Genomic DNA, 21,387 nt, shown 5'->3' with positions numbered 1-21,387 from the left:
CGGTGTGAATGCCTGTGTCCCTATCTATCTGCTGCTGAGAATATTTCATAATTAACCCTTACACATTTGTCTAGATGTAGTTGTATAGCCAACCGAAAAGAAAGAAGGTGTCTGTTGTTAAAAGGATAAAGGATAAACTGCTTTTGGTATCACTTGTGAAAACATTTTCCTTTCCAGTAAAAAAAAAGGAATAGAATCGAAAAGAGTAAATGATTCTTATCTCAACCCCTATCGATCTTACCCCCGTATTATAAAAAGAAATAATCATCCCGAGGGGGATACTGCTAGTCTTACGCCATCCTTGATACCTTTTGATTATATTTCTCAATCTCATCGGTTTTTGTTCTTTCGCTGATAACAATTTTAACAAGATGCTGCCATATCGAATTGAAGCTCGGTCAAAGACTCCTGGAAATTCCATTACAGTTGAGTGATCATGATTCTAACTCGAGAAAATAGATTTTTTAATTCCCCCCACACACATAAACATTTTGTTTCGAAATCTATACACAGCACATTCTTTTTTCTTTTTTAAAAAAATATTCTTCTCATTTACGACACACACACATCGAGGAATGGGGCAACGCCGGCTGCTGCAGACGGAAAAACCACAGTCTCTCAGAATTTCAGTCCAAAAAAATAAGAAGAAAGAAAGAAATAAAAGAAAACATTTTTGTTTGTGTCATAAAAATCTGGTTTCTTTTTCTTTTCCTCTTTATACTGTGTGTGTGTGTGTGTCTATTTGGACTGTGTGGCTGGGGCTACACGTCTTCCATCTCCGAGTCAACACAAGAAAATAAAGATGCCTGGACCTCCCAGAAAGTTCTCGACAACTTCTTTCCTGGGTATACGTTTTATTTTTATTTTTTAAAGGTTGTTGTTGTTGTTGTCGGTACGACGACACCTTCCTTTGTTGTTGTGCTTCTCGTTTTACAAACATTTCTTCTGCTGCTGGCCTATCCACCACCAATTTTCCAAATGATTTTCGTTGTTTTGGCACATGGACGTTTCGTCCATTTTCTCTTTTCCCCCCCAAAAAATAATTCTTACAGCGGCTCATAAAAAACAATTTGGATGTCGTAAAGAGTCCTCCTGAACATTTTCGATTTGTCTCATTCGCCATTGTTTTCGGGACTTTCTATCTATACTACGATGGCGTAAAAGTTTAGGCCCCCTGATACGAAAAGGACTAAAAGTTAAACATATATCGATGCAACACTACGTCAATAATAACAGGATCAAGGAATAAATTTCGCCAGTCCATTTATAATATCGACTGCCACAACTTTTCGACCTAAACCAAAAGTTGCATTTCCCTCCTTGCACGACTAATAACTCGTCCCGAACTTTATAAAACAAAACAAAAAAATCAATTTTCGTATGATGCAATATAAAGCCCGAGTTTTGCCTTATTCCGTTTATATCTCCCGTCGAGTTATACAGGCTATATCTTTTTATTTGATCAGCTACGGTCGGCTGCATTCTTGTTTTTTTCGAACATGGACGGTGGATTAGGGTCAATTTGTGAAATCAATTCCTTCATTTCTTTTTTGTTTGTCTATTTTTTATTTCGATTTTGCTGGCCATTCTTTCTATTCCTTATGAGCTGTTTTCCATGAGGGCAAATGGGAAGATGAAGTAGGAGTGTCTCACACACACACACACAAAGCGGGGGGCTATCTTCTTTCGCTCTAAAAGAGTGTACGACAGGTAGATTTGTCTACCTTTAACAGCATTCCCCCCTCTCATCCTGGAAAAATCTAAAATGTCCTATCTGATGGTGAGGGCCAAAAGGAAAACAGAAAAAAGGTAAATGAGAACAAGAGGATGTCGACCAATCAGTCGGTGAGGAATGGGTCGGGGGTGGAGTCTCGACTCCCACCAATGGGACAGACCCGTCCCATAAACCGAGGGGGGGCCGGACCACCCCAAGCCAGTAGAAAGGTGGCTGCGTGAAACACGAACCCCAACTGTCTTCAACTATCCACGTCCGACGACGTACGTGTTACTTATCTGTGTGACTTTTTTGTTTGTTCTTCAAAACATCGAAATTATATTTGCCCCCCGTCTAAAGTGAATTTCCAAATTCAATTCCGAGCGCAACAGTTTCCGCAGTTGACATTTTTTTAAATTAAATCCGTGCGAATTGAATTGAATTTGGTCGGTTGTTTCATTTTTGTGCCTTTGTGGATCTTTGAATTTGAATTTGTGTGCGGCAATTTTTCTTGATCGAAACGTGACAAGTCGATTTGAACACCTGCCCAGTTGTTGCCGGCCAAGGATGCGCTTTGAAATGGACAAGGCGCCGCTCCAGCACTCGCATCAACACACTCACCCAGTCGTGTCCAGCAACCCAACGGCTCATCAGCACATTCTGTCGGCGGCCGAAGGTGGACTCCCGACCATGGTCGGTCACGGCCGCTACATCAAGAACGATCCGGGCAATGCGGGCATCGATCGAGAGTGCCGCGTCTCCCTGGAAGAACGTGACCTATGGAGCAAGTTCCAGGAGCTCACCAATGAAATGATTGTCACTAAAAACGGAAGGTAAAATCAAATAAAAACAAATTAATACTAATACAATTCCATCCACCGATAAAAACAAAACTAAATTAACATTTTTCTCCCGTCCAGGCGGATGTTTCCCGTCGTCAAAGTCTCGGTCGGCGGCCTGGACCCAAAAGCCATGTACTCTATCCTCTTGGAATTTCTTCAAATTGACGTCGAAGGACGGTAAGTGAATGGATGAAAACATTAATATAACAATCGAATCAAACCTATTTTGCATGTGTGTGTGTTAAAGGTGTCGGTACGTCGAAGGAAGATGGATCCCGAGCGGGAAAGCTGAACGACCGCCATCCAACGCCATTTACGTCCACAACGAGTCGCCCAACTTTGGGGCCCACTGGATGAAGGAGCCGGTCAATTTCTCCAAATTGAAATTATCCAACAAGAAATCAGAGCCTGGCATGGTGAGAAATTTTTTAATCAAAATTTTTATTTGTTTTTGGGTTCCCACACATCCCCTCCACAATCCAGCTTGTTTAGAGAGAGATAAACAAGACAAGGCAAAAATAGGACGAGAGGAGTAGAAGGGGTGAGTTTTTGCGTATGCGGAATGTTCTTGACGACTCCCTTGGTATTTCGTAACCTTGCTGGGCTTTTGATCGTCGCCGGCCATGGTCCAGCGTGGGAACGTCTCCGGCAACATCTTCCCAGACAGGACGATCTATCCGTCCATTGGTCGATTCTTTTAATCGGCATCGATCGATTAAACCCCCCCACCTCCCACAAGTGCACTCGCGGATTTCATTCCCCAACAAAATGTTGTCCCTTTCATTTCCCCCCATTTCTTGCTCATTTTTTATTAATTCGAGTAATAGTAGTTGAGGTGTCAAAACTCTAAAGAAAAATAGTAATTTAGCCTTCAGAATCTAAGGAATTGATGAATTTTTGTTTTTCGCACGCAGATTATGCTCAATTCTTTGCACAAGTACGAGGCTCGAGTTCACATTGTACGGGTGGGCACCGATGAGCGACGCATTTTGACTTACACCTTCCCGGAGACTCAATTCATCGCAGTCACGGCCTACCAGAATCCCGAGGTAAAATCATCACCATCTTTATTTGACTCGATCCCCTTTTGACATTGTTAACGAAATTTGAATTGTTTGGCAGGTAACGGCTTTGAAAATCAAACACAATCCATTCGCCAAAGCGTTTCTCGACTCGAAGGAACGATCCGGCGGCGGTGGCGGAGGACACGGCGGCCAGCACGGCGACTCTTCCGACGGTGGTGTTCATCCTCATTCAATGGTCCACCATCAGTATTCACAATGTAAGTTTTTGTTGTTTGTGTCAATGCAACAAAAAAAGGAAAAGGGGAAAAAACAACAACAACAACAATTGAGAGCTATACAGCTGGATAATATTGCCCGGTAGCCGCTCTCTCTTTTTCAACAGCGGTAGTTGTAGTAGTTTTTAACTCGTGAATCCGCCATCCAGAAAGAAAAAAACAGCAGAGAAAAGAGTTGTGTGGGGGGGGGGGGATATAAAATGCTAATTTCTGTCCTCAACGGCAGATTTTTAAAAAAGAAGTAGCCGGCGGTGCGTTCTTTTTCGTCACGCAACTCTGCGTCGTGGATTGGAAAACTTAAAACAAAAGGCGAAATAGAAGAGTTGCTGCTCTCTTAGTGTTTCTTTTGTGTGTGTGTGTGGACGGGTTGTTATAATAAACACAGCAGCAGCAGGAGCAGAGAATAGGGCGGCAATCAAATCAGAAAAAGCCGCGAGCCGAGAGCGCGGCCAGCCTCCAATAACATATTCATCATGACAGCAGCTCAGACAAGTCTTCAACCGAAAGAAATAAAGGAGGGCTTCTCTTTTTTTCTTTTTTTTATACGTATTATATTGCCTTAATGTGTCTGTATACTATACTACGTCAGTCCCGCAGCCGCATGTCATCATGTCCTGTGGGCTTCCATCTACTTACGAACGGGGGGATAGGCAAAGAAGAAGAAGAGAGGCTTCCTGGCCTACGCACTAGAGCTCATTTTTATGATGATCCTTTTATTCTTTGAAATTTTATTCCTTTCACGATTTTCTTTGGAAAACAAAAAACAAAATCTGAATGATTTCAAATCTCGCCTTTTCTATTCGGGATTTTGTTTTTATTTTTCGAAGGGTGTGACACAAATCAACAGAAAAGTTTTCCCTCAAAAAGTTTATTTTGGGGGATTCACAGCCTTTGCCTTTTTTTCACAAATAGCGATTGTACACAACATGTACACGTCGGATTTGGTAACGAGAAAAATCTAATCAGACATCACGCAATCAGTCTATGTAACGCGTAATCAAGAGACTAGATGACGCAATTGTCGTTAGAATCTTCTTCTCAATTTTTTACGACTTGTATCTCAACTTTTGATTATTTTTCACATTCATCAATCGATTTGTTGGTTTTTGTTTTGTGTAGATGGTTCGTGGTATTTGTCGCCCAGCGCCGCTCACCACCAGAGCGTCTACGCCGCCCAGCAATTAGCGGCCGGCGGTGGAGGATCTCGGCTGCCGTCGGGCAACAACGGATCGACTTCATCTTCATCGCCCGTCGGTCGAGTTTCATCCGCATCTTCCGCTTCGGGTGGCGGCAACCCGCATCACCACGCCGGCAGTCACCGGGTCGTCCCTTACAGCGTCCCGTCGTCCGGACACAAATCGCCCACCTCCGTTCCCGGTAAGTTTCCCAAATCTACGATTATTTATTTTTTATCTGCGAGGGGGACGATGACGCCATGTTTAAAACTGGCCAGGAGAATCTAGGGGTCGTTGCCGCCCAGTGTCATTATGTGTACTTAATTTTTTGTTTTTCCTTTTCTGGAATAAGAAAACGGACTGAGAGTGATAAACTCGTCGAAAGAACGCGCGGCAACTCCAATCAAGGTTCCCCTCCCCTCTATGCCCGTTGTATATAAAGAGCTAGTCGAAACAAAAACACGTCCACCTGGGCTGTAAACGCCTGACGGGCCACAACGCAGGGGCATCATGTAGAGAATAAGATAGAAAAAAACCACCTGAAATAATGAGCTCCGAAACCCGTGTTGGTTTCTTTTTTTGGTGTGTTCTCCTATCAATTTACAGCATAATAACACCCACCTATATATAATCACCCTCAGTCATCAGGTATATGCACAAGAGGGGTCACGGCTTCGGCGATTGTGCGAGAGACATTGGCGCTTTAACCTCTCCGATGGCCTAATTTCGGTCGTAAAAAAACCCAAAAAATGAAGCCACAAAGATATTTCTTTTTGGTGATTCAATACGTTTACTACAAAATGGGAATTGTGTGACAATCTTCCGAGAACGCTGATTAGATGTGTGTAGGGGTGGAGATGTTGTTGTAGTTGGTCGGCTTTTTCTTTTTGAAACATTTGGCGTTTCGGAGAGTTTAGAATTTCCATTTTTTTTTTACGGTTCTTTTCATCCAGCGGATTGGAAGGGGTTGTTTTTATTAGCAGAGTCGTTAGAAAAAAAAGGAAAATTTTGCGGTAGAGAGTAGAGACACACACACACGGGAAATCGTATCGGAAAATGTCGAGCGACAAAATCGAAGAAATCGACCGTCTCTCGGTATCTCTTTTCTTCCGTCTTTGATTTCCTCGTTAGTGAGCCAGTGTGACTTGCAATCACCATTTAGCACCCCCCGACTCTTCAATTTCTTCTTGCGGCCCGGACCCAATAGTTTCCCTTCCCCCCCAAAAAAATGGTAAAATATTTGAATCGAATTTCCATCGGCGACAGGTTGAAGATGGATCAGTCATTAAAGTATTAAAAAAACATCGCAAGTCGAAAGAAAATTCAAATCATCGACGAGTGATAATTTGAAGCTCCCGTTATTATTGCATTTCTTATTTTTATGATTTCAAGAAGAAACAACATCTTCTTCTTTCTTTTACCGCACCTATAAATGCAACACACACACACACATGCGCGTAGTTCTATATAATTGTAGATATAACCTTATTATGATGTATACACGGGGTTGGGACTGTATCTGGGACTGACCTATCGAGAGTCCAATTAAAGTCGATGCGCGCGCATTCCTGCGGGTCAATTTCCAAGTTGACGAAAGTAAAAAAATAAAAAATGGAGACGGGGTCCGCTTCTTTCGGGTTTGTATCTGGAGAAGACGGCGGCAACTTGAAATGATCAACGTGTAATAACCATTAACGGGCGGCATGGGGTCCTATATACTGTCACACACACACACACACTTCTTGCCAACCGAAGAGAGTTTCTTTGGCTACCCGGTTTTTGTTTCGGGAATATATATATATATAAGAAGAGAGTCGTCTAGTATTATAATCGCTGGTAGAAGAAGAAGAAGTAGTAAGTCAGGGGCGGGTGGGTTATATGATAGGCCAATGTTATTTCATTTGGATAAACCCCCCAAACGGTTTACGACCCTTTGACGAAGCATAAAGATGAAGGAGAAAAGAAATAAAAGAAAATAGCAGTGGTCCCTCAGTAGTAGTACTAGTAAGTTATTGTATACCAGCAGCAGTCCCTTTTTTCTTTCTTTCTTTCTTATACTGTTGATGGCCCGAATGATGGCGGAAGGGGCGGATGGATCCATTTGGTTGCGTTCAATTAACCGCCGAGATGGGCCCAGCCGATATACACAGAGACTATTTGCGTGTTTGGCTTGTGCTACTCGTCAAATGTATACGAGAAAATGGTGAATTTCTTGGTGCGTGACACGGGAATTTATTTGGTTTCTTTTTATTTCATCAGGTTCTTATCCAATCAGTGCAAGTCAGACGACGCCTAGTACGCCGTACGGCGGCCCACACCACAATGCGGTGCAGTCGGGTGGATACAACAACACGGCGGCCAGCTGGACTACCAACAACTGGAATTGCGGGGCTAATAATGCGGCAGCCGCTGCTGCAGCGGCGGCGGCGGCTGCGGCGGCCGCAGCAGCAGCAGCAGCTTCTTCTTCGTCTTCTTCCGGCTCGCCACCCATCAGCAATAACAACAACAACAACATCACAAACGGAGCGGTCGGCACTCTGGGAGCGTCGACATCCTCAGCTGGATCAGGCGGCAGCAGCTGGGCCAGCAATCATCAATTGCCGTGGCTTTCGTCGGCTGGCGAACCTTTCCAGCATCAACAACAACACTACAGCACCAATCCGGCGGCCGCTTACGGCGCTGGATACATGTCGTCGTCACATTACGGCGGAGCACCGACAGCCCACCACAGCACCGATTTCGGACTGCCATTTTCTTCGGCCGGCTATCCCGTGGCATTGCCGGGCTCCTACCCGTCGGGTCACTACTTTTTCGGCAGCGGAGAGAATTGCGGATTCTACAACAACGCCGGATGCCAACAGCAGCAACAACCTCACCAACAACAGCAGTACCAGCAAGTCTCGCCAGTGGCGGTTGAAAGGTCAGCATCTACCAGTTCCAGTCCTGGATTCGAATCTCATCAGCAGGTACAACAACAACAACAACAACAGCAGGTAGTTCTTCAACAGCAAGTCCAGGTCAAGGAAGATCTTCTCTCTGAAAGTTTCAGCGATCACAGTTCACCAAGACAGGGTTGGAGTCCGCTTACTCCGCCTACCGGAGTTTAAAGTGGAACTTACAATTACACGAAAATCAAACCAAAATCCTGTCAAAAGAAAAATGAAGTTCGTGACTTGAAAACAAAAAATAAGATTTTGTTTTGTTTTTTAAATTGTCGTCGAGCGCCAGTGACTGCTCTCCTGAATTGTTTTTACTTTTTATTTGCAATTGAGCACTCTAAAAGACGAGGTTATTTCATTGTAGGCCCGTATCAAATTTAATCGGACAGTTGTATCATATTTATCTCCCGTTTCTCTATACTCGTCTCCTCATTTTCCCCCCACTTTTTTGTTTAGTTAAAACAAAATCATTTTTCGCCTCCTCTTGAATTGTTTATTGTAATCGCCACGGTTATTAGCCGGTTGCTTCACTGGCACAACGTTCACGAACATTCACCATGTGTGTATTTTTTATTAATCCGTTTCATTTGTGTGTGTGTCCACCTGCGCAATAATCCGCTCCCCCAGATCGCAATTCGTTGATTTTACAATTTTCACGACACCTTCTATTTCTCTCTCTCTCTCCCCCACCACCACCACCACCAAAAAAACAAAAAAAAAGCACTTTGAAACCCCTCAATTTTCCTTATTACTCTCTCTCCATTATTGTCTCCCCCCCTCCTCATTACCCATCATTCCCATTGACTGATGTATAAGCAAAACAAAAAAAAAAAGTAATAAGTCTGTGCGTAGTAGTACTGTATTGTGTTTAGTGCTGTAAAGTGACAGACAAAAGAGCTGTAAATAGATATCGAATCATTTTCACCGATGGTGTGTCTTCTTCACGGACTGTATCTACTAAAATCAACTCGTCGAGAAAGGTGGTTGTCCCCCCTCCTGTCTTCAATTCTTCTTCCGAGGCGGACCCAGGTGTCAATTGGATAACCAAACAAAACGAAAGTATTTTTCTTTGGGGTTTTGTGAGTGGACGGTTTATTTTTTTTTCTGTTTCAAAGGAAAAAAAGGGAATTCATTCCGTCCCTCTTTCCGTGTTGGTTCTCGACCGACAAACTCTGGTCACTAAAACTTAAGATTCCTCTTCGTCGCCATTCGGTCGTTCACGACGAAAGGAAAAAGAAACACATGCGAGGTGTAGTTTCATGCTGCCTCGCATTTGTTTACCCAACAGAAAATAAAAAGTCTTGAGCAAATATCGACTGAAACGACCGAGGGTGTAGACATAGACACCGTGTCGTCGCCCTTGGACTCGCCTACCTTCTACTACTTCATGACTAATACTCAGATATTTCTGTTTTAAACTTTGTATTTTCTTTCCAATGATTACATCGATGAGAAAATAAAAGGTATACGAATGAAATACTTGCACAGCTCGAAAGGTTACACTAGACAATTTTGATTCAATCCCGAGTCAATTTATAGTAATTAAAAAAAGAAAAGAAAATGGTCTTTCTCTAGATCTTCGTTTCAGCGTCGATTGGAACGGGAATTGAAGTGGGAATTCCCCGAGTTTCGATACCGCGAAGATTTGGCTGGTGATCGCTGCGAACGTTTGGGAGGTCTTCGGTCGTGAGACCTGGAATTTCGTGAATCGAGTCTATCATCACTTACGCTCCTTTTTCTTTGGCCATCGATGGGACTGCGGGATCTGGAACGGGATCTTCCACGAGAATGGGTAACGTTTTTTCGTCGGGACATGTCACGAGATTCTTGTTGTGGTTGTCTTTCTGTTTCTGCTGTCGGTTCTTCAGTGAATTCGCCTTCCTCTAAATTCTCATTCGCGTTGGAAAGCTGTTTGAGTAAGTTGGCTCGTTCCACGAGCAACTCTGGCAAGACTTGGCTGCTCCCAGGCTGCTGTTCCGACGATGGTTCGCCATTCACTCTTTCTTTTGAAGATTTCGGATCGGGCCTAGCAATTCCTTTACCATGGGCCACATTTCCAAGGCGCTCTAAACGCCTTTTCCGGAAATCTGAACTTTCTGATGCGAAAGAAAGTGTTATAGGTCCCATTTTAAAGGTGCATTCTGTCTGGACAAGAAAATGATTATTAGGCTGGTGTGTTTCCACTGATTATAATAAAAGCAATACCTCATTTTCAATTGTGACAAGATTACCCAGGACGGTATCTCTCTTGAATTCATGGAAACTTGGAATGGCTGCAGGATTCTGACTAGGGTTGGCCATGTACTCTGGATTGAGCATGCTAGTTTTTGTAGGAAGAATACTACTATTGGCAGGGAGAGGATTAGTATTTGTCGGTGGAGTGTTACTGTTGTGTGGAGGCATTCTATTGTTTGCTGCACCTCTACGGAAAATAAGTGTGTCATGCCTATTACAGAAGGCAGTAAAATTAGTAACTGTCTTTGGAAATAGAATTTGTACAGACTTTACTCTCTTTGAAGATCTTTCAGTTGGCGATCCTTCCTCTTCAGTTCAGCTTTGGCAGTTTTATAGATGGAGGAAATGTTACGTGTCAGAGCCAGGTTCTTTTTGTTTACTTTGTCAAGCTCAGCTTTTAACTCAGCATTCTTGCTGTCCAAAGTTGAACATTTTTGTTCAAGTATTTCAACTTTGGCTTGGAGCTAATGCATTTTCTATTAGTTATGTATGTATTAATTTAAAGATATGGATGGTTACCTCTTCGGCAGCTAACTGTTTCTCAAAGGTATTTAGGTCATCATACAAATCAACATCTTCTTCTGAGAGATTTTCTTCATAAAAATCGTCGTCTTTCCGATTTTTGGGCTCCAGCAGCTTATTGAATCTCTCAATGACGTTAAAATTGGCATCAGATTCTTTGACCATTGTCTCGTCTTCTTCTGGCAAATCTTGATATATATCAACATCGTCATCTTCGGCTTCATCTCCTTGACAGGAAGCCTCCTCACCCCCGACTAATTCTTCATTCAGATCATCCATCAAAAGACTAACACAATCACCAGCAAGAAAATATTTTGTCGTGACTTGAAGATATACAATTCAACACAATTCCCTCACGTTCAGTTCCCGCCGTGTAAACAATCTTATGGCGAGTTGCCTTTTTCAAATTTAGTCTGCAATATACAGTATTGCATTTCGCTATAAAACACCTGAATGCGGTTCGTATGTTTAAACATTAATTTTAATGGAGGAAAATCAATATGGATACTTGAAAAAATTCAGAAAACACAAAAAATGTTTTGAGAATTCTGCTGCTAGTCCCTTTTTGACAATTAATCAAATTATTTTAATGCAAATTGCCACCGGTGATTGTGTACTCACCAAAAATTTTTCCGCTAGGTGAGCTTATCAACGTGGCTCTGTTACATTGGGGGAAATGATCTGACACATCACAAAACCTAGTAGCCCAAGTTCGTCTGTCGTTGGAAATAGCTATGGCCGCGACAAGTGTAACGGCGAAGCCGGCTTCGAAATCTAAAACTAAATCTAAAGCGACACTGTTAAATGCATTGGGTTACAAAAGTCTGTTGACATTTACAATTCTTGCTCTAGCATGTATCGCCGGTTTTGCTTCAAGATTATTTGCTGTCATCCGTTTTGAAAGCATCATCCATGAATTCGATCCTTGGTATAAAACTTGATTGTAAATACAAATAAAGGTTTCTCTAAAATGCATTTTTCATTCTTCAGGTTTAATTACAGAGCAACAGCGTACATGGTCCAACACAATTTCTACAATTTCTTGAATTGGTTTGATGACCGAGCATGGTACCCATTAGGCAGAATTGTTGGTGGAACAGTCTATCCTGGCCTGATGATAACATCTGGCTCAATTCACTACATCCTGCATGCTTTAAATATTCCTGTCCACATCAGGGATATCTGTGTTTTTCTCGCTCCTGTTTTCAGGTATTTAATAGTTAACTGTAATGTTTGATCATATCACTAATCTGAACATATATTATAGTGGATTAACAGCTTTAGCCACATATTTCCTTACCAAAGAACTTTGGTCCTCTGGTGCTGGACTTTTGGCAGCCTGTTTCATTGCAATTGTACCTGGATACATCAGTCGTTCAGTAGCTGGAAGCTATGACAATGAAGGCATTGCTATTTTTGCCTTAATGTTCACCTACTACCTGTGGGTTAAGTCAGTCAAGACAGGGTCAGTGTTCTGGGCAACATTGACTGCCTTGTCTTATTTCTACATGGTAATGCTTATGGTTAAACCCAATTGCAGTTGTGAGAACATAATTTTTAATTATTCAAATTGTAGGTTTCGGCGTGGGGTGGATATGTGTTCATTATTAACCTGATTCCCCTTCATGTATTCGTACTTCTGCTCATGGGAAGATTTTCTAACAGAATCTACACAGCCTACACCACTTTCTTTATTTTGGGACTTGTGCTTTCCATGCAAATTCCGTTCGTTGGTAGGTTCATTGTTAAAGACAAATATCCGTTTTCCTGATTTTCAAAGACATCTCTGCTCTTGTCTAGGTTTCCAACCCGTTCGGACTAGTGAACATATGGCGTCGTTGGGTGTCTTTGCTTTGCTTAATGCTGTGGCAATCCTTCGCTACTTGCAATCCAAACTCTCGTCCTCCGAGATCAAATATGTCTTTACTATCGGAGTCTTGATCGCTGGTGCTGCCGTGTTTTGCGTTGTTGTTCTTCTTACATACGCTGGAGTAATTGCTCCTTGGAGCGGAAGGTATAAAAATAAGACATTTATGTTGTTAATAACTAATTAACTCCTTACTTACTTTTGTATCGAAACAGATTTTATTCGCTCTGGGATACTGGCTATGCCAAAATTCACATTCCCATCATCGCTTCCGTCTCTGAACATCAACCGACCACTTGGTTTTCCTTCTTTTTCGATCTACATATCCTGGTTATTACGTTCCCAGTAGGATTGTGGTACACCATCAAGAATATTAACGATGAGAGAGTCTTTAGTGAGTGTTTTAGATTATTTGTTATATCTTTAAATGTACAAAGCTAAATATCTTTTTCTTTTTCATTAGTCGTCTTGTACGCTGTAAGCGCTGTCTATTTTGCTGGCGTGATGGTTCGTCTGATGCTTACGCTCACACCTGTTGTATGCGTACTCAGTGCCGTTGCATTCTCTCGTCTCCTAGAATTTTACCTTAAGGTAGTAGCTTATTGTATCTTTTTTATCCCGGTGCTTTGTTTGACTTCAATCATTACAATTATTAGGAAGAGGAATCTGCTTCTAAGGGAGGAGATTCGTCTGATAATGACGAAAATGATGAAAAGGGCTTGTATGACAAGGCCGGAAAGTTGAAGAAAATGAAACATGAACAACAGAAAGACAGTGGGGCTGACCAGGTGAATTATTACTATTTTGGCTTGTATGATTAAACATATTAATTATGTGTTTGCTTCACAGGGATTGGGTATCAACGTTCGCAGTTTTGTTGTCGTCGCGGTTATGATGATGCTAATGATGTTTGCCGTTCACTGTACTTGGGTGACAAGCAACGCTTATTCCAGTCCCTCAATTGTTTTAGCTTCTTACGGGCAAGATGGGTAAGCTTTTTTTTTAACTGTTAGTTTTAGCTTGTATTAGTTTAACTACATGAAAAAATTCTAGAAACATTAACTGTTTTAATCTCCAGATCACGGCAAATCATCGACGACTTCCGGGAGGCATACTACTGGCTTTGGCAAAATACCCGTGAAGATTCTCGTATCATGTCTTGGTGGGATTACGGTTATCAGATAGCAGGAATGGGTAATCGAACGACCCTTGTAGACAACAACACATGGAACAATTCACATATTGCATTGGTGAGATAGTTTTTTTGTTTTTTACTTGAGATGGTGTTTGTTTGCTAACTTAAAGTTTATTGATCAAATGCAGGTCGGAAAAGCAATGTCTTCAAATGAAAGTGAAGCCTACAAGATTATGACTAATCTTGATGTGGATTACGTCTTGGTCATTTTTGGTGGAGTCATTGGCTATTCTGGAGACGACATTAATAAATTCCTTTGGATGGTGCGTATCGCCGAGGGAGAGCATCCTAAAGATATCCAGGTAATGTGTTAATTAAATCCTGAAAAATTGGTTTTTATAACGTATAATTTTTCTTATTTATAGGAAAGCAACTATTTCAGCGAGCGTGGGGAATTCCGTGTTGACTCTGAAGCTTCCCAAACTATGTTAAATTGCTTGATGTACAAACTTTCTTACTATCGATTCGGTGATATGAAGGTAAAACAATTAAATTCAAAGAAACTGGTAAAGTGCTTTCCTCATCTTGCGGTTAAATGTTACAGTTGGATTTCCGCAACCCTGCCGGATTTGACCGAACACGTAATGCAGTTATTGGACAGCGCTCAATTGACCTAACTTATTTGGAGGAAGCGTACACTTCGGAACATTGGCTAGTTCGAATTTACAGGTTTGATTTTGCTTGCCAATTCATTTATGAGCAGTCTAGTCATCCTTTGATTTTGTTAACAGGGTCAAGAAACCGCACGAGTTTAATCGTCCGAAAATTGATAAAGCAGAGAGAAGGTTCATTAATAAGTCCTTCGTGTCGAAAAAGGTGGAATTCTGGGACAGTTTTTAAATGTTGCATAATACTTATATATTTCTTCTTTCTTGTTTTCTTCATAGACGGCGAAAAAGAAGAAGGGATCCATCAAGAACAGGCCGGTTGTCATTCGGGGACAGAGACCAAGTGATCAATAAGTTCCTAGCCAGTTCAACCGTAATAAAGAAGACAAATCTGCCTTGGAAAGAAAAAAAAAAGTAGATGTGGAAAGAATCAACAACCCTGTTGCAATTTTTCTTCCTCTGAACGGTTATATCGATCACTAACAATTCCAAAAATTTGTCCATTTGGTATTTTTCGTTCTGAGTTCTGAGTGCTGTCACCTGGTATGCCGCTTTCAGAGGTAATAAAACAAATTTTAAGGTGGGAATTTGATTTGGGAGTTGTATGGCTCGTTCTTTGAAAGGTCACACCGATTGTTTCCGACCGTTGAATTCTAGTAAATCTCGTTAATGATAATCGTAAATCTTGACTAAACTTGTGTTCATGGCACAGAGATGATTAATATTGACGTAATGATGCTGATGGATATGATCAGATCATCCCGCCTCCACCCTCAAACAAAAAATTGTGAAGAAGTAATTACAATTTGAATCCCTTTATAATTGTGAGTCTCAATAAGAAAAATAGATCTCTTAGTAGTGCGACTACATGCAACCTCAACTACTAAAACATCAACGACATGCTTTTTCTCTATTCCCTGTTGTCGTTACACGCATCTATATGGGTACCGTGACATCAGACATCCTTTAGTCATCGGATCCATTTTCCAATAAAACTTTATTTTTAATGTCGCTCTGAAGGACCTTAGCTTAAACTCATGGAGGCTAACACGCAGTAAACACCAAGTAACACGGATACCAAGGTAAATAAAATGGCCGTTATATAACTTAAATTAAATGCACATTGAAATGTGCCACCAAGGACAGTAGCAGCTTCAAGCACACTTATCAGCATCTCAAACGTTTCTTCTTTCTGACGCTAGACAGCATAGCCTTTTATCATTTTCCACTATAAGAAGCATCAGTTTAGTTACGTTTATTATGCAGTCCACTGTAAGAAGCATTAGATTAGTAACGTTTACTTTGCGCATCTCTGAAGAAAATTTCTCGCTTCCACTATAACGAAATTATGGGTGATAACTGCCAGTTTCTGTTTCAGAAACAAAGCTCACTTGTTAGATTTTTAATAATGTGGTTTTTTTTCTACTTCCGGTTTTCTCATTTCTGTCAGTAGTTTAGTAAATATTCATCTGAGGCACAAAAGAACCACATATTCGTGATCCTCGTCAAATTTGTGGTAAAGTTCATGTTTTTTTTTGTACGTACGCGTACTTCCGGTTTCGAGAATAATCCTGAACTATAGTTCAGGAAAAATTTCGATTTTGACCAAATTCTGGATTTCTTTTAAACTACACCTAATCGACCCCAAATTTCACGTAGATCATGAATTTTTGGTTTATTTTGTCGACAGCTCAATGGTGAAGGAGCTATCGCTTACTTCCGGTATACTTCCGGAAAATTTGCATGAAACTAACAAGTGAGCTTTGTTCTCTGTAGAATTCTAAAGATTCCATGCTAATTTAAGCAAAGAGAGATGGTCTTTTTGATTACTTCTATGACTTGTGACTATCTAAGGCCAGTCCATTAGATATTGAGTTTTGAACGTGTCAAATAGATGGCGTGAAAGAATGTTGTTTGTTGTGTCACATATGGGTTAATGGCAGTTCGTTGTCAAAAGTTCAGCTATACAGCTATCTTCTTCGTAAATTACCAATGAATTCGTTGGTAAATTGAATAGATTTCCTGTGCAATTTGTTTGGCATGTGTTGTTTACCGAATATGTGTCTAAGAAGTAATAACATTCTACTCCATTTCCAGGGAAAAATGTGAAAGGTGCATGAAGCCAGTACCGTCAACTATTGTGTTAAAAATCCTGATATCCTACAGAATATGTCATCCAAATGACAGAGTGGTAACAACCAATGCTAGCTTTAGTAAAGTATTGCTGGAACATAGTCTTCTCATCTTTTATTACGATTCATCACTATTATCGGCTGAATCATTCTATGGGACTTGCCAGATCGCCAACCCAAGCATGGACCAATTTCTCATTCCATCTTCTAGAGAACCTTACATAACGGATTGGTGGTTTAGTGTGTAAGTTTACTTGTCATGTCACTGAACTTATTTTGTTGCAGTCTTATATGTATTTAAAGTATTGTTCTGCACTTAAGTCTATCTAATTTTTAAGTTTAATTATTCTTTTAGATCATAGACATCAAGCACATTGATGCCACAAATTAAAGACAAGGTGACTATATTTTTTATTTACAGGTTTTAGGTTTCCAATGTACCATGGTAGACTTTATGAGAAGTCATGTTGTTTGAAGAAAAAGGACTATACAGTCGACAAGGTTCTTTGCTAACCTGCTGGCTGTTACCCTTGAATCTCCCTGTTTACTTCCTTACACGGGCCCCTTCTTGATTTGAGGTACTGCTTTCTGTTGCTACAACCTTGTTTGAATATTTTCCAAATAAATGTTCATTCTGCTTACAGGGTAATCCTTCGCTACTGATCACACCCACGCTGGTGAAAACCGACGAGAGAATGCTGTAATCCAAGACTGATAGATTGTGTAGTTGTTAGATAAATGACAAGTGCATATCTGGGCTCCCTTCTTTTCTGTGGCCCCGTTTCCATAACTAACCACTAACCAACGCCCGCCGGTGGTCACTCACCCGCTGTGAAACCAGGAGGAGGGGAGGGCTCTGGTCGAACGGGGACTTGGAAGGCGCATGATCCGATGAAAACTTTTGGAGGGTCATGAGTCTAACCCGGAAGCCTAGTATGACTACATCTCCCCGGAAAAACTTGCCTCGTACTTCTCTCTTCTTCTCGGTCCAGATACTTATCTCTGGGGGCCGTAGACAAAACCTATAACAGCATGTGCGATTTAAACAAAGCAACCCACTACCCAATGAAACAAAAAGCCATGGTTTATTTTTTGCGCAAATCTGCGTTAGTCAAGTTACAAATTTTTCTAATTTAACAACTCGCGTAGAATTTTGCATGTAATCTATTAGTGCAAATCGCGATTCCATGTGTTTGGTAGTTAAGAAAATGATTGTTTAAGAAAAAAACAATGGGGTGTTCTGAGTAGCCAAAACAATCACCATTGTTTGTTTTTTAAACAATAACCATCTTCTTAACTACCAAATACATAGGATAGCTACTTGCACCAGTAGACTAGATGCAAAATTCGACAGAAGTTTGATTTTGAAAAACTTGTAACCTGACTGACGCAGATTTCCGCAAAATTAAACTAACGCTTTTTGTCTCATTGCCGCAGCGGTGGTGGCGGGTTGCGTTTAAACTCGTGCAGAAGAAAATCGTCTTGAACCGGACGTTCTGTTTATTGAATTTTTTGAACATTTTAAAAAGAAAATAAAAATTATTTCATGTAGTGTATTTTTTTTTTATTTATTACAGATATTACATGGTTATAGGTTCAAGGTTTAACATTGGTTTATAGGGTTAAGAGTACAGATTTAAGGGTTGGTAGGTGTATGTTTTCAGGGTTTGAAGGATTGGAAGGTATATGTTTATGGGGTTAGGAGATTAATTGGTAGGGATACGTTTGTAGGGTTATAGATTAACTAAATTTTTATCCAAACTTGAAATATCCTCCCTCCCCCTCCAACATCCACCACTTACCTTTCCCAACCCCAAAAACATGTTTATTATTTGTTTGACATGAAATCCCATATTTGTTTTTGTTGCTTCTGCACTTATAAACGGTAAACTGCAAGTCACGATGACAATTAAACAAAATATGATGCAACTTCGGTAACACAACATCAGCACTAAGGAACGGCCAATTGAACTTGATGTAGAAAGATCCTTCACCAGCATAGGCTTCAACAACGTGCCACATCGGACAGCAACTACGCGAACATAAAACACTAAACCTATAACCAAAATGAAATTAATGAATTAATCTAGATGAATCAATGTCACTTTACATTATTTACAAGAGTTAAAGCCCTCAGCTGGCTGCATCAAATCCATATGTACGTTGGGCAGCAACAAAGAAGTTCATCCTTTTACTAGACTGATAATCCTATTTATAAAAAAACTCAATTACTATCAACTATCAAGGAAACAATGTCTTAAATTACAAAAACAAAAATGACATAAGTTAAAGTAAACTATACAAACACAATCCTTCAGAATAATAAAAGTTGCAGAAGAACCTACAGCTAGCAAGCATTAACAAGGTAGACAACTGAAAATTCAACCCAAATAAGTTAAGAGATAGTCACCGACTAACTAAGTCTGTAGTCTCACAGTTAGAAAGTTGAAAATATTTACCTGAATAATTCTGAAGTGTTTCTTACAAAACGTCTAGCCGGTACAGGAAAAAAACAGAGGAATTTATCCTTGGCATGGTTGTCCAATTTCAAAGAGCTCAATTTCACCTACATGAGGGGAGAGAGTTACTTATAACAGAAAATCAAATGCGGTTTTATTTTCTTCTTTTCAGACCTGGAGTGTTACAATTCTGGCTCGGGCATCGCTCAATGAGGGGAAAGAATTGAGGTAGTCTTATAAGTTAATATACTTAAAAGTTTTTGTGCAGTGACACTTGGAATAACACCAGCTCAATAAAATGCATGCAGCAGCTGCAGCTCAACAGGACTCTATTACACTTTTCACCAGCTGGCTGCAACAAAATGACATTAATGATACTACAGGCCTACAGCCATGAAGCTCAGACTTTGTTGTGTTCTAAATTTCTGAAACAGTTGAGCAAAGGGATCTCCATCTCTGACCTGAAAATCAAGTAATTATTGCATACATTATTGCAACTATTGCATTTATTGCAGGGAGATTGATCAACAATATTACTTTACTAGCTCTGAAGTGCTTCTGCAGAGATGAGACGTGTCTAACAATGGCCAACATTTCGACAAAATGCGCAGCAGTTTCGACCCACGTCATCACATTTGGCCAAGTGAAATTATATGCCAGATTGCCTGTAAATTCAGACAGAGACGTCAAAGATTAATTAAATTTAAGAAATCCAAACTAGCATTACCAATTACATTTGGCTGAGAATGTAGATCGACACCTCAATTCCGTAATGAATTTAGAATACGGAACATACATCAGCGTCTCGGAAACAATCAAACAACAAACAAATGACAAATATTTTTTCCTCACGATCACGAAGACTCCCGCGTCACCTGGCGGATGGGGGGACAATCCACCGGTATGGCGACCGTAAAACTCCAAAGACAGAAGAACTCCACTCCACCGACAAATCACCTTTAGATCCACACACAAATACACGAATATTTCTATTTAACATACACAATAGTATTAATGAATAAAAACTAAAAAAATTACCTTTCCATCTCCATGATGGAAAATGTTGGAAATCCGACGTAATGGATACAGCCAGCGTCATACAAAGTCATACAAACAACACCATAGACGCCCCGAAGACGAATGACGTGGTTTTGCCATTTTAGCGCACCCCCTGGTGGACGAATTCGAATCCTACCTATTGACAACGTGACAAGTGACAACTTCACACCCTTAAACACAACTCACTGCTTATTAGACATGCTTAGAAAGCATAAAAATGGCCAACAAATTGATAAAACGTAGAAAAAAAATTATCACCTTCGTCCTATTACTTCACGTCGCCATAAGGAAAATCCAATCATCACTTACTGCGACAAGTTGGATTATTCTGCAGATTGCTGCCGATATTGGACTTCTTCTTTAATCAACAAAGAATTCTTTTGCAGTATTAATGGATGTACAAAAAGAGACATCTTGTTTGCTGTACATTTGTACAACTCCACGATGATGAATTAAAGATTGGCGAGACTGACATGCGATCTCATTTTCTCGTAGTAACAACCGAAAGGGGTAGGCCTATAGCTGAAGTAAAGCCTGCAAAATAAAAAAAAACAGCATTATTACTACGGTGCACGGATTCGTACAGATTTCTTAGTCGGTTAAACAAAAGCGATAACAAGTCACATAAGCTCTATTTAAGACTTAAGTTATTAAGTCTTAAGCTATTTAATAAGACAGAGTTTTCAAATTCTGTCTTGGTCAAAACTGCAAGCAATTATTTGAATGATTGAATATGTTCTGGCATTACTTTGATGACAGTGGTATTTTACTGTTCAGTGAGGAACTGCCATGTAGGTTGACGATCCATGTAGACCGGGTGGATTCTTGGGCAAAACATTGTGTTAGGAGTCCATGTAGGTGGTGTAATTGTTGTCCGATAAATACACACACAGTACATCCTTTTCAGCAAAGAAAGATTGAATATCAAATGCAGAAGAAATAATAAATGTTTTACTTCTTGCACCAATGTGATGTGTGAATCCTGGGCTGAGCTGTTTCAAACCATTCAGGCTACTTGAATGCCTTGTTTCAACCAAAAGAGAGACGGGACCCGTGGGTGATAATTGTACTATGATTAGGCAATCCAGAAACAAAAGAAAGGTTTACGTGAACGGGCTTATTTGGTATTGCCAAATTCTCACTGTATATCAAAGTCTTCAATTTCTATACATCACCATGCTGAGTTTGTCAGCAATCTATCATACTCAACGTTAACGTCTTCGTGTTTGTTATTGTGGCGTGGCACGGTACACTGGCACTCTGCTGATGACACCCTAAGTCCTAACAGCCTAACAGAACACGAATACAGACGAATACACGAGTGTTGCCATTGCCAATGC

The 21,387-nt window shown here is 40.6% G+C and overlaps 3 protein-coding genes and 2 long non-coding RNA genes across 11 annotated transcripts; 3 read left to right on the top strand and 2 right to left on the bottom strand.

The window, feature by feature from the left end:
* Positions 1–658: 658 nt before the first annotated feature.
* Positions 659–8,898, top strand: LOC124199869 (T-box transcription factor T-A-like). The gene is made up of 8 exons (XM_046595846.1): positions 659–845; positions 2,266–2,547; positions 2,635–2,733; positions 2,804–2,972; positions 3,471–3,605; positions 3,679–3,838; positions 4,976–5,233; positions 7,291–8,898. The coding sequence occupies exons 2-8, from the start codon at positions 2,282–2,284 to the stop codon at positions 8,136–8,138; spliced, it is 1,935 nt and encodes a 644-aa protein (XP_046451802.1). The 5' UTR covers positions 659–845; positions 2,266–2,281; the 3' UTR covers positions 8,139–8,898.
* A 477-nt stretch (positions 8,899–9,375) lies between these two features.
* On the bottom strand, positions 9,376–11,143 carry LOC124199874. Its single transcript, XM_046595855.1, has 4 exons — positions 10,725–11,143; positions 10,479–10,669; positions 10,176–10,416; positions 9,376–10,115 (listed from the first exon to the last, which is right to left on the bottom strand). The coding sequence occupies exons 1-4, from the start codon at positions 11,004–11,006 to the stop codon at positions 9,555–9,557; spliced, it is 1,275 nt and encodes a 424-aa protein (XP_046451811.1). The 5' UTR covers positions 11,007–11,143; the 3' UTR covers positions 9,376–9,554.
* Positions 11,144–11,347: 204 nt separating this feature from the next.
* Positions 11,348–14,989, top strand: LOC124199867 (dolichyl-diphosphooligosaccharide--protein glycosyltransferase subunit STT3B-like). The gene is made up of 15 exons (XM_046595844.1): positions 11,348–11,655; positions 11,718–11,936; positions 11,995–12,238; positions 12,304–12,460; positions 12,528–12,741; positions 12,810–12,988; positions 13,058–13,185; positions 13,251–13,382; positions 13,444–13,583; positions 13,673–13,844; positions 13,918–14,091; positions 14,155–14,268; positions 14,334–14,458; positions 14,521–14,605; positions 14,677–14,989. Exons 1-15 carry the CDS (start codon positions 11,462–11,464, stop codon positions 14,749–14,751), a joined length of 2,352 nt encoding a protein of 783 aa, XP_046451800.1. The 5' UTR covers positions 11,348–11,461; the 3' UTR covers positions 14,752–14,989.
* A 1,366-nt stretch (positions 14,990–16,355) lies between these two features.
* Positions 16,356–17,085, top strand: LOC124199886. The gene is made up of 3 exons (XR_006877047.1): positions 16,356–16,401; positions 16,495–16,773; positions 16,951–17,085. It is a non-coding gene; the product is annotated as an uncharacterized LOC124199886 (long non-coding RNA).
* A 1,916-nt stretch (positions 17,086–19,001) lies between these two features.
* Positions 19,002–21,343, bottom strand: LOC124199883. Of its 7 annotated transcripts, none has more exons than XR_006877042.1 (9): positions 21,190–21,340; positions 21,003–21,116; positions 20,796–20,946; positions 20,306–20,581; positions 20,027–20,183; positions 19,716–19,945; positions 19,526–19,653; positions 19,163–19,449; positions 19,002–19,095 (listed from the first exon to the last, which is right to left on the bottom strand). It is a non-coding gene; the product is annotated as an uncharacterized LOC124199883 (long non-coding RNA). The 7 variants fall into 7 exon arrangements; XR_006877043.1 differs by having other exon boundaries at positions 21,253–21,310; XR_006877044.1 differs by having other exon boundaries at positions 21,012–21,116; positions 21,253–21,310.
* Positions 21,344–21,387: the final 44 nt, after the last annotated feature.

This window comes from Daphnia pulex, chromosome 8 (assembly GCF_021134715.1).
Source record: "Daphnia pulex isolate KAP4 chromosome 8, ASM2113471v1".
Lineage (NCBI taxonomy): Eukaryota > Metazoa > Arthropoda > Branchiopoda > Diplostraca > Daphniidae > Daphnia > Daphnia pulex.
This window is presented reverse-complemented; position numbering and strand designations above follow the sequence as displayed.

Excerpts from the sequence above, each read along its gene's own strand:
- LOC124199874 (XM_046595855.1), bottom strand. The coding sequence starts at position 11,006 with ATGGATGATCTGAATGAAGAATTAGTCGGGGGTGAGGAGGCTTCCTGT. Across the intron at positions 10,417-10,478 it reads CTGAAAGATCTTCAAAGAGA|GCATGACACACTTATTTTCC; the intron begins GTAAAGTCTGTA and ends CTTCTGTAATAG. Across the intron at positions 10,116-10,175 it reads TTGTCACAATTGAAAATGAG|ACAGAATGCACCTTTAAAAT; the intron begins GTATTGCTTTTA and ends TTTCTTGTCCAG.
- LOC124199869 (XM_046595846.1), top strand. The coding sequence starts at position 2,282 with ATGCGCTTTGAAATGGACAAGGCGCCGCTCCAGCACTCGCATCAACAC. Across the intron at positions 2,548-2,634 it reads ATTGTCACTAAAAACGGAAG|GCGGATGTTTCCCGTCGTCA; the intron begins GTAAAATCAAAT and ends TCTCCCGTCCAG. Across the intron at positions 2,973-3,470 it reads AGAAATCAGAGCCTGGCATG|ATTATGCTCAATTCTTTGCA; the intron begins GTGAGAAATTTT and ends TTTCGCACGCAG.
- LOC124199867 (XM_046595844.1), top strand. The coding sequence starts at position 11,462 with ATGGCCGCGACAAGTGTAACGGCGAAGCCGGCTTCGAAATCTAAAACT. Across the intron at positions 12,989-13,057 it reads TAACGATGAGAGAGTCTTTA|TCGTCTTGTACGCTGTAAGC; the intron begins GTGAGTGTTTTA and ends CTTTTTCATTAG. Across the intron at positions 13,186-13,250 it reads TCCTAGAATTTTACCTTAAG|GAAGAGGAATCTGCTTCTAA; the intron begins GTAGTAGCTTAT and ends TACAATTATTAG.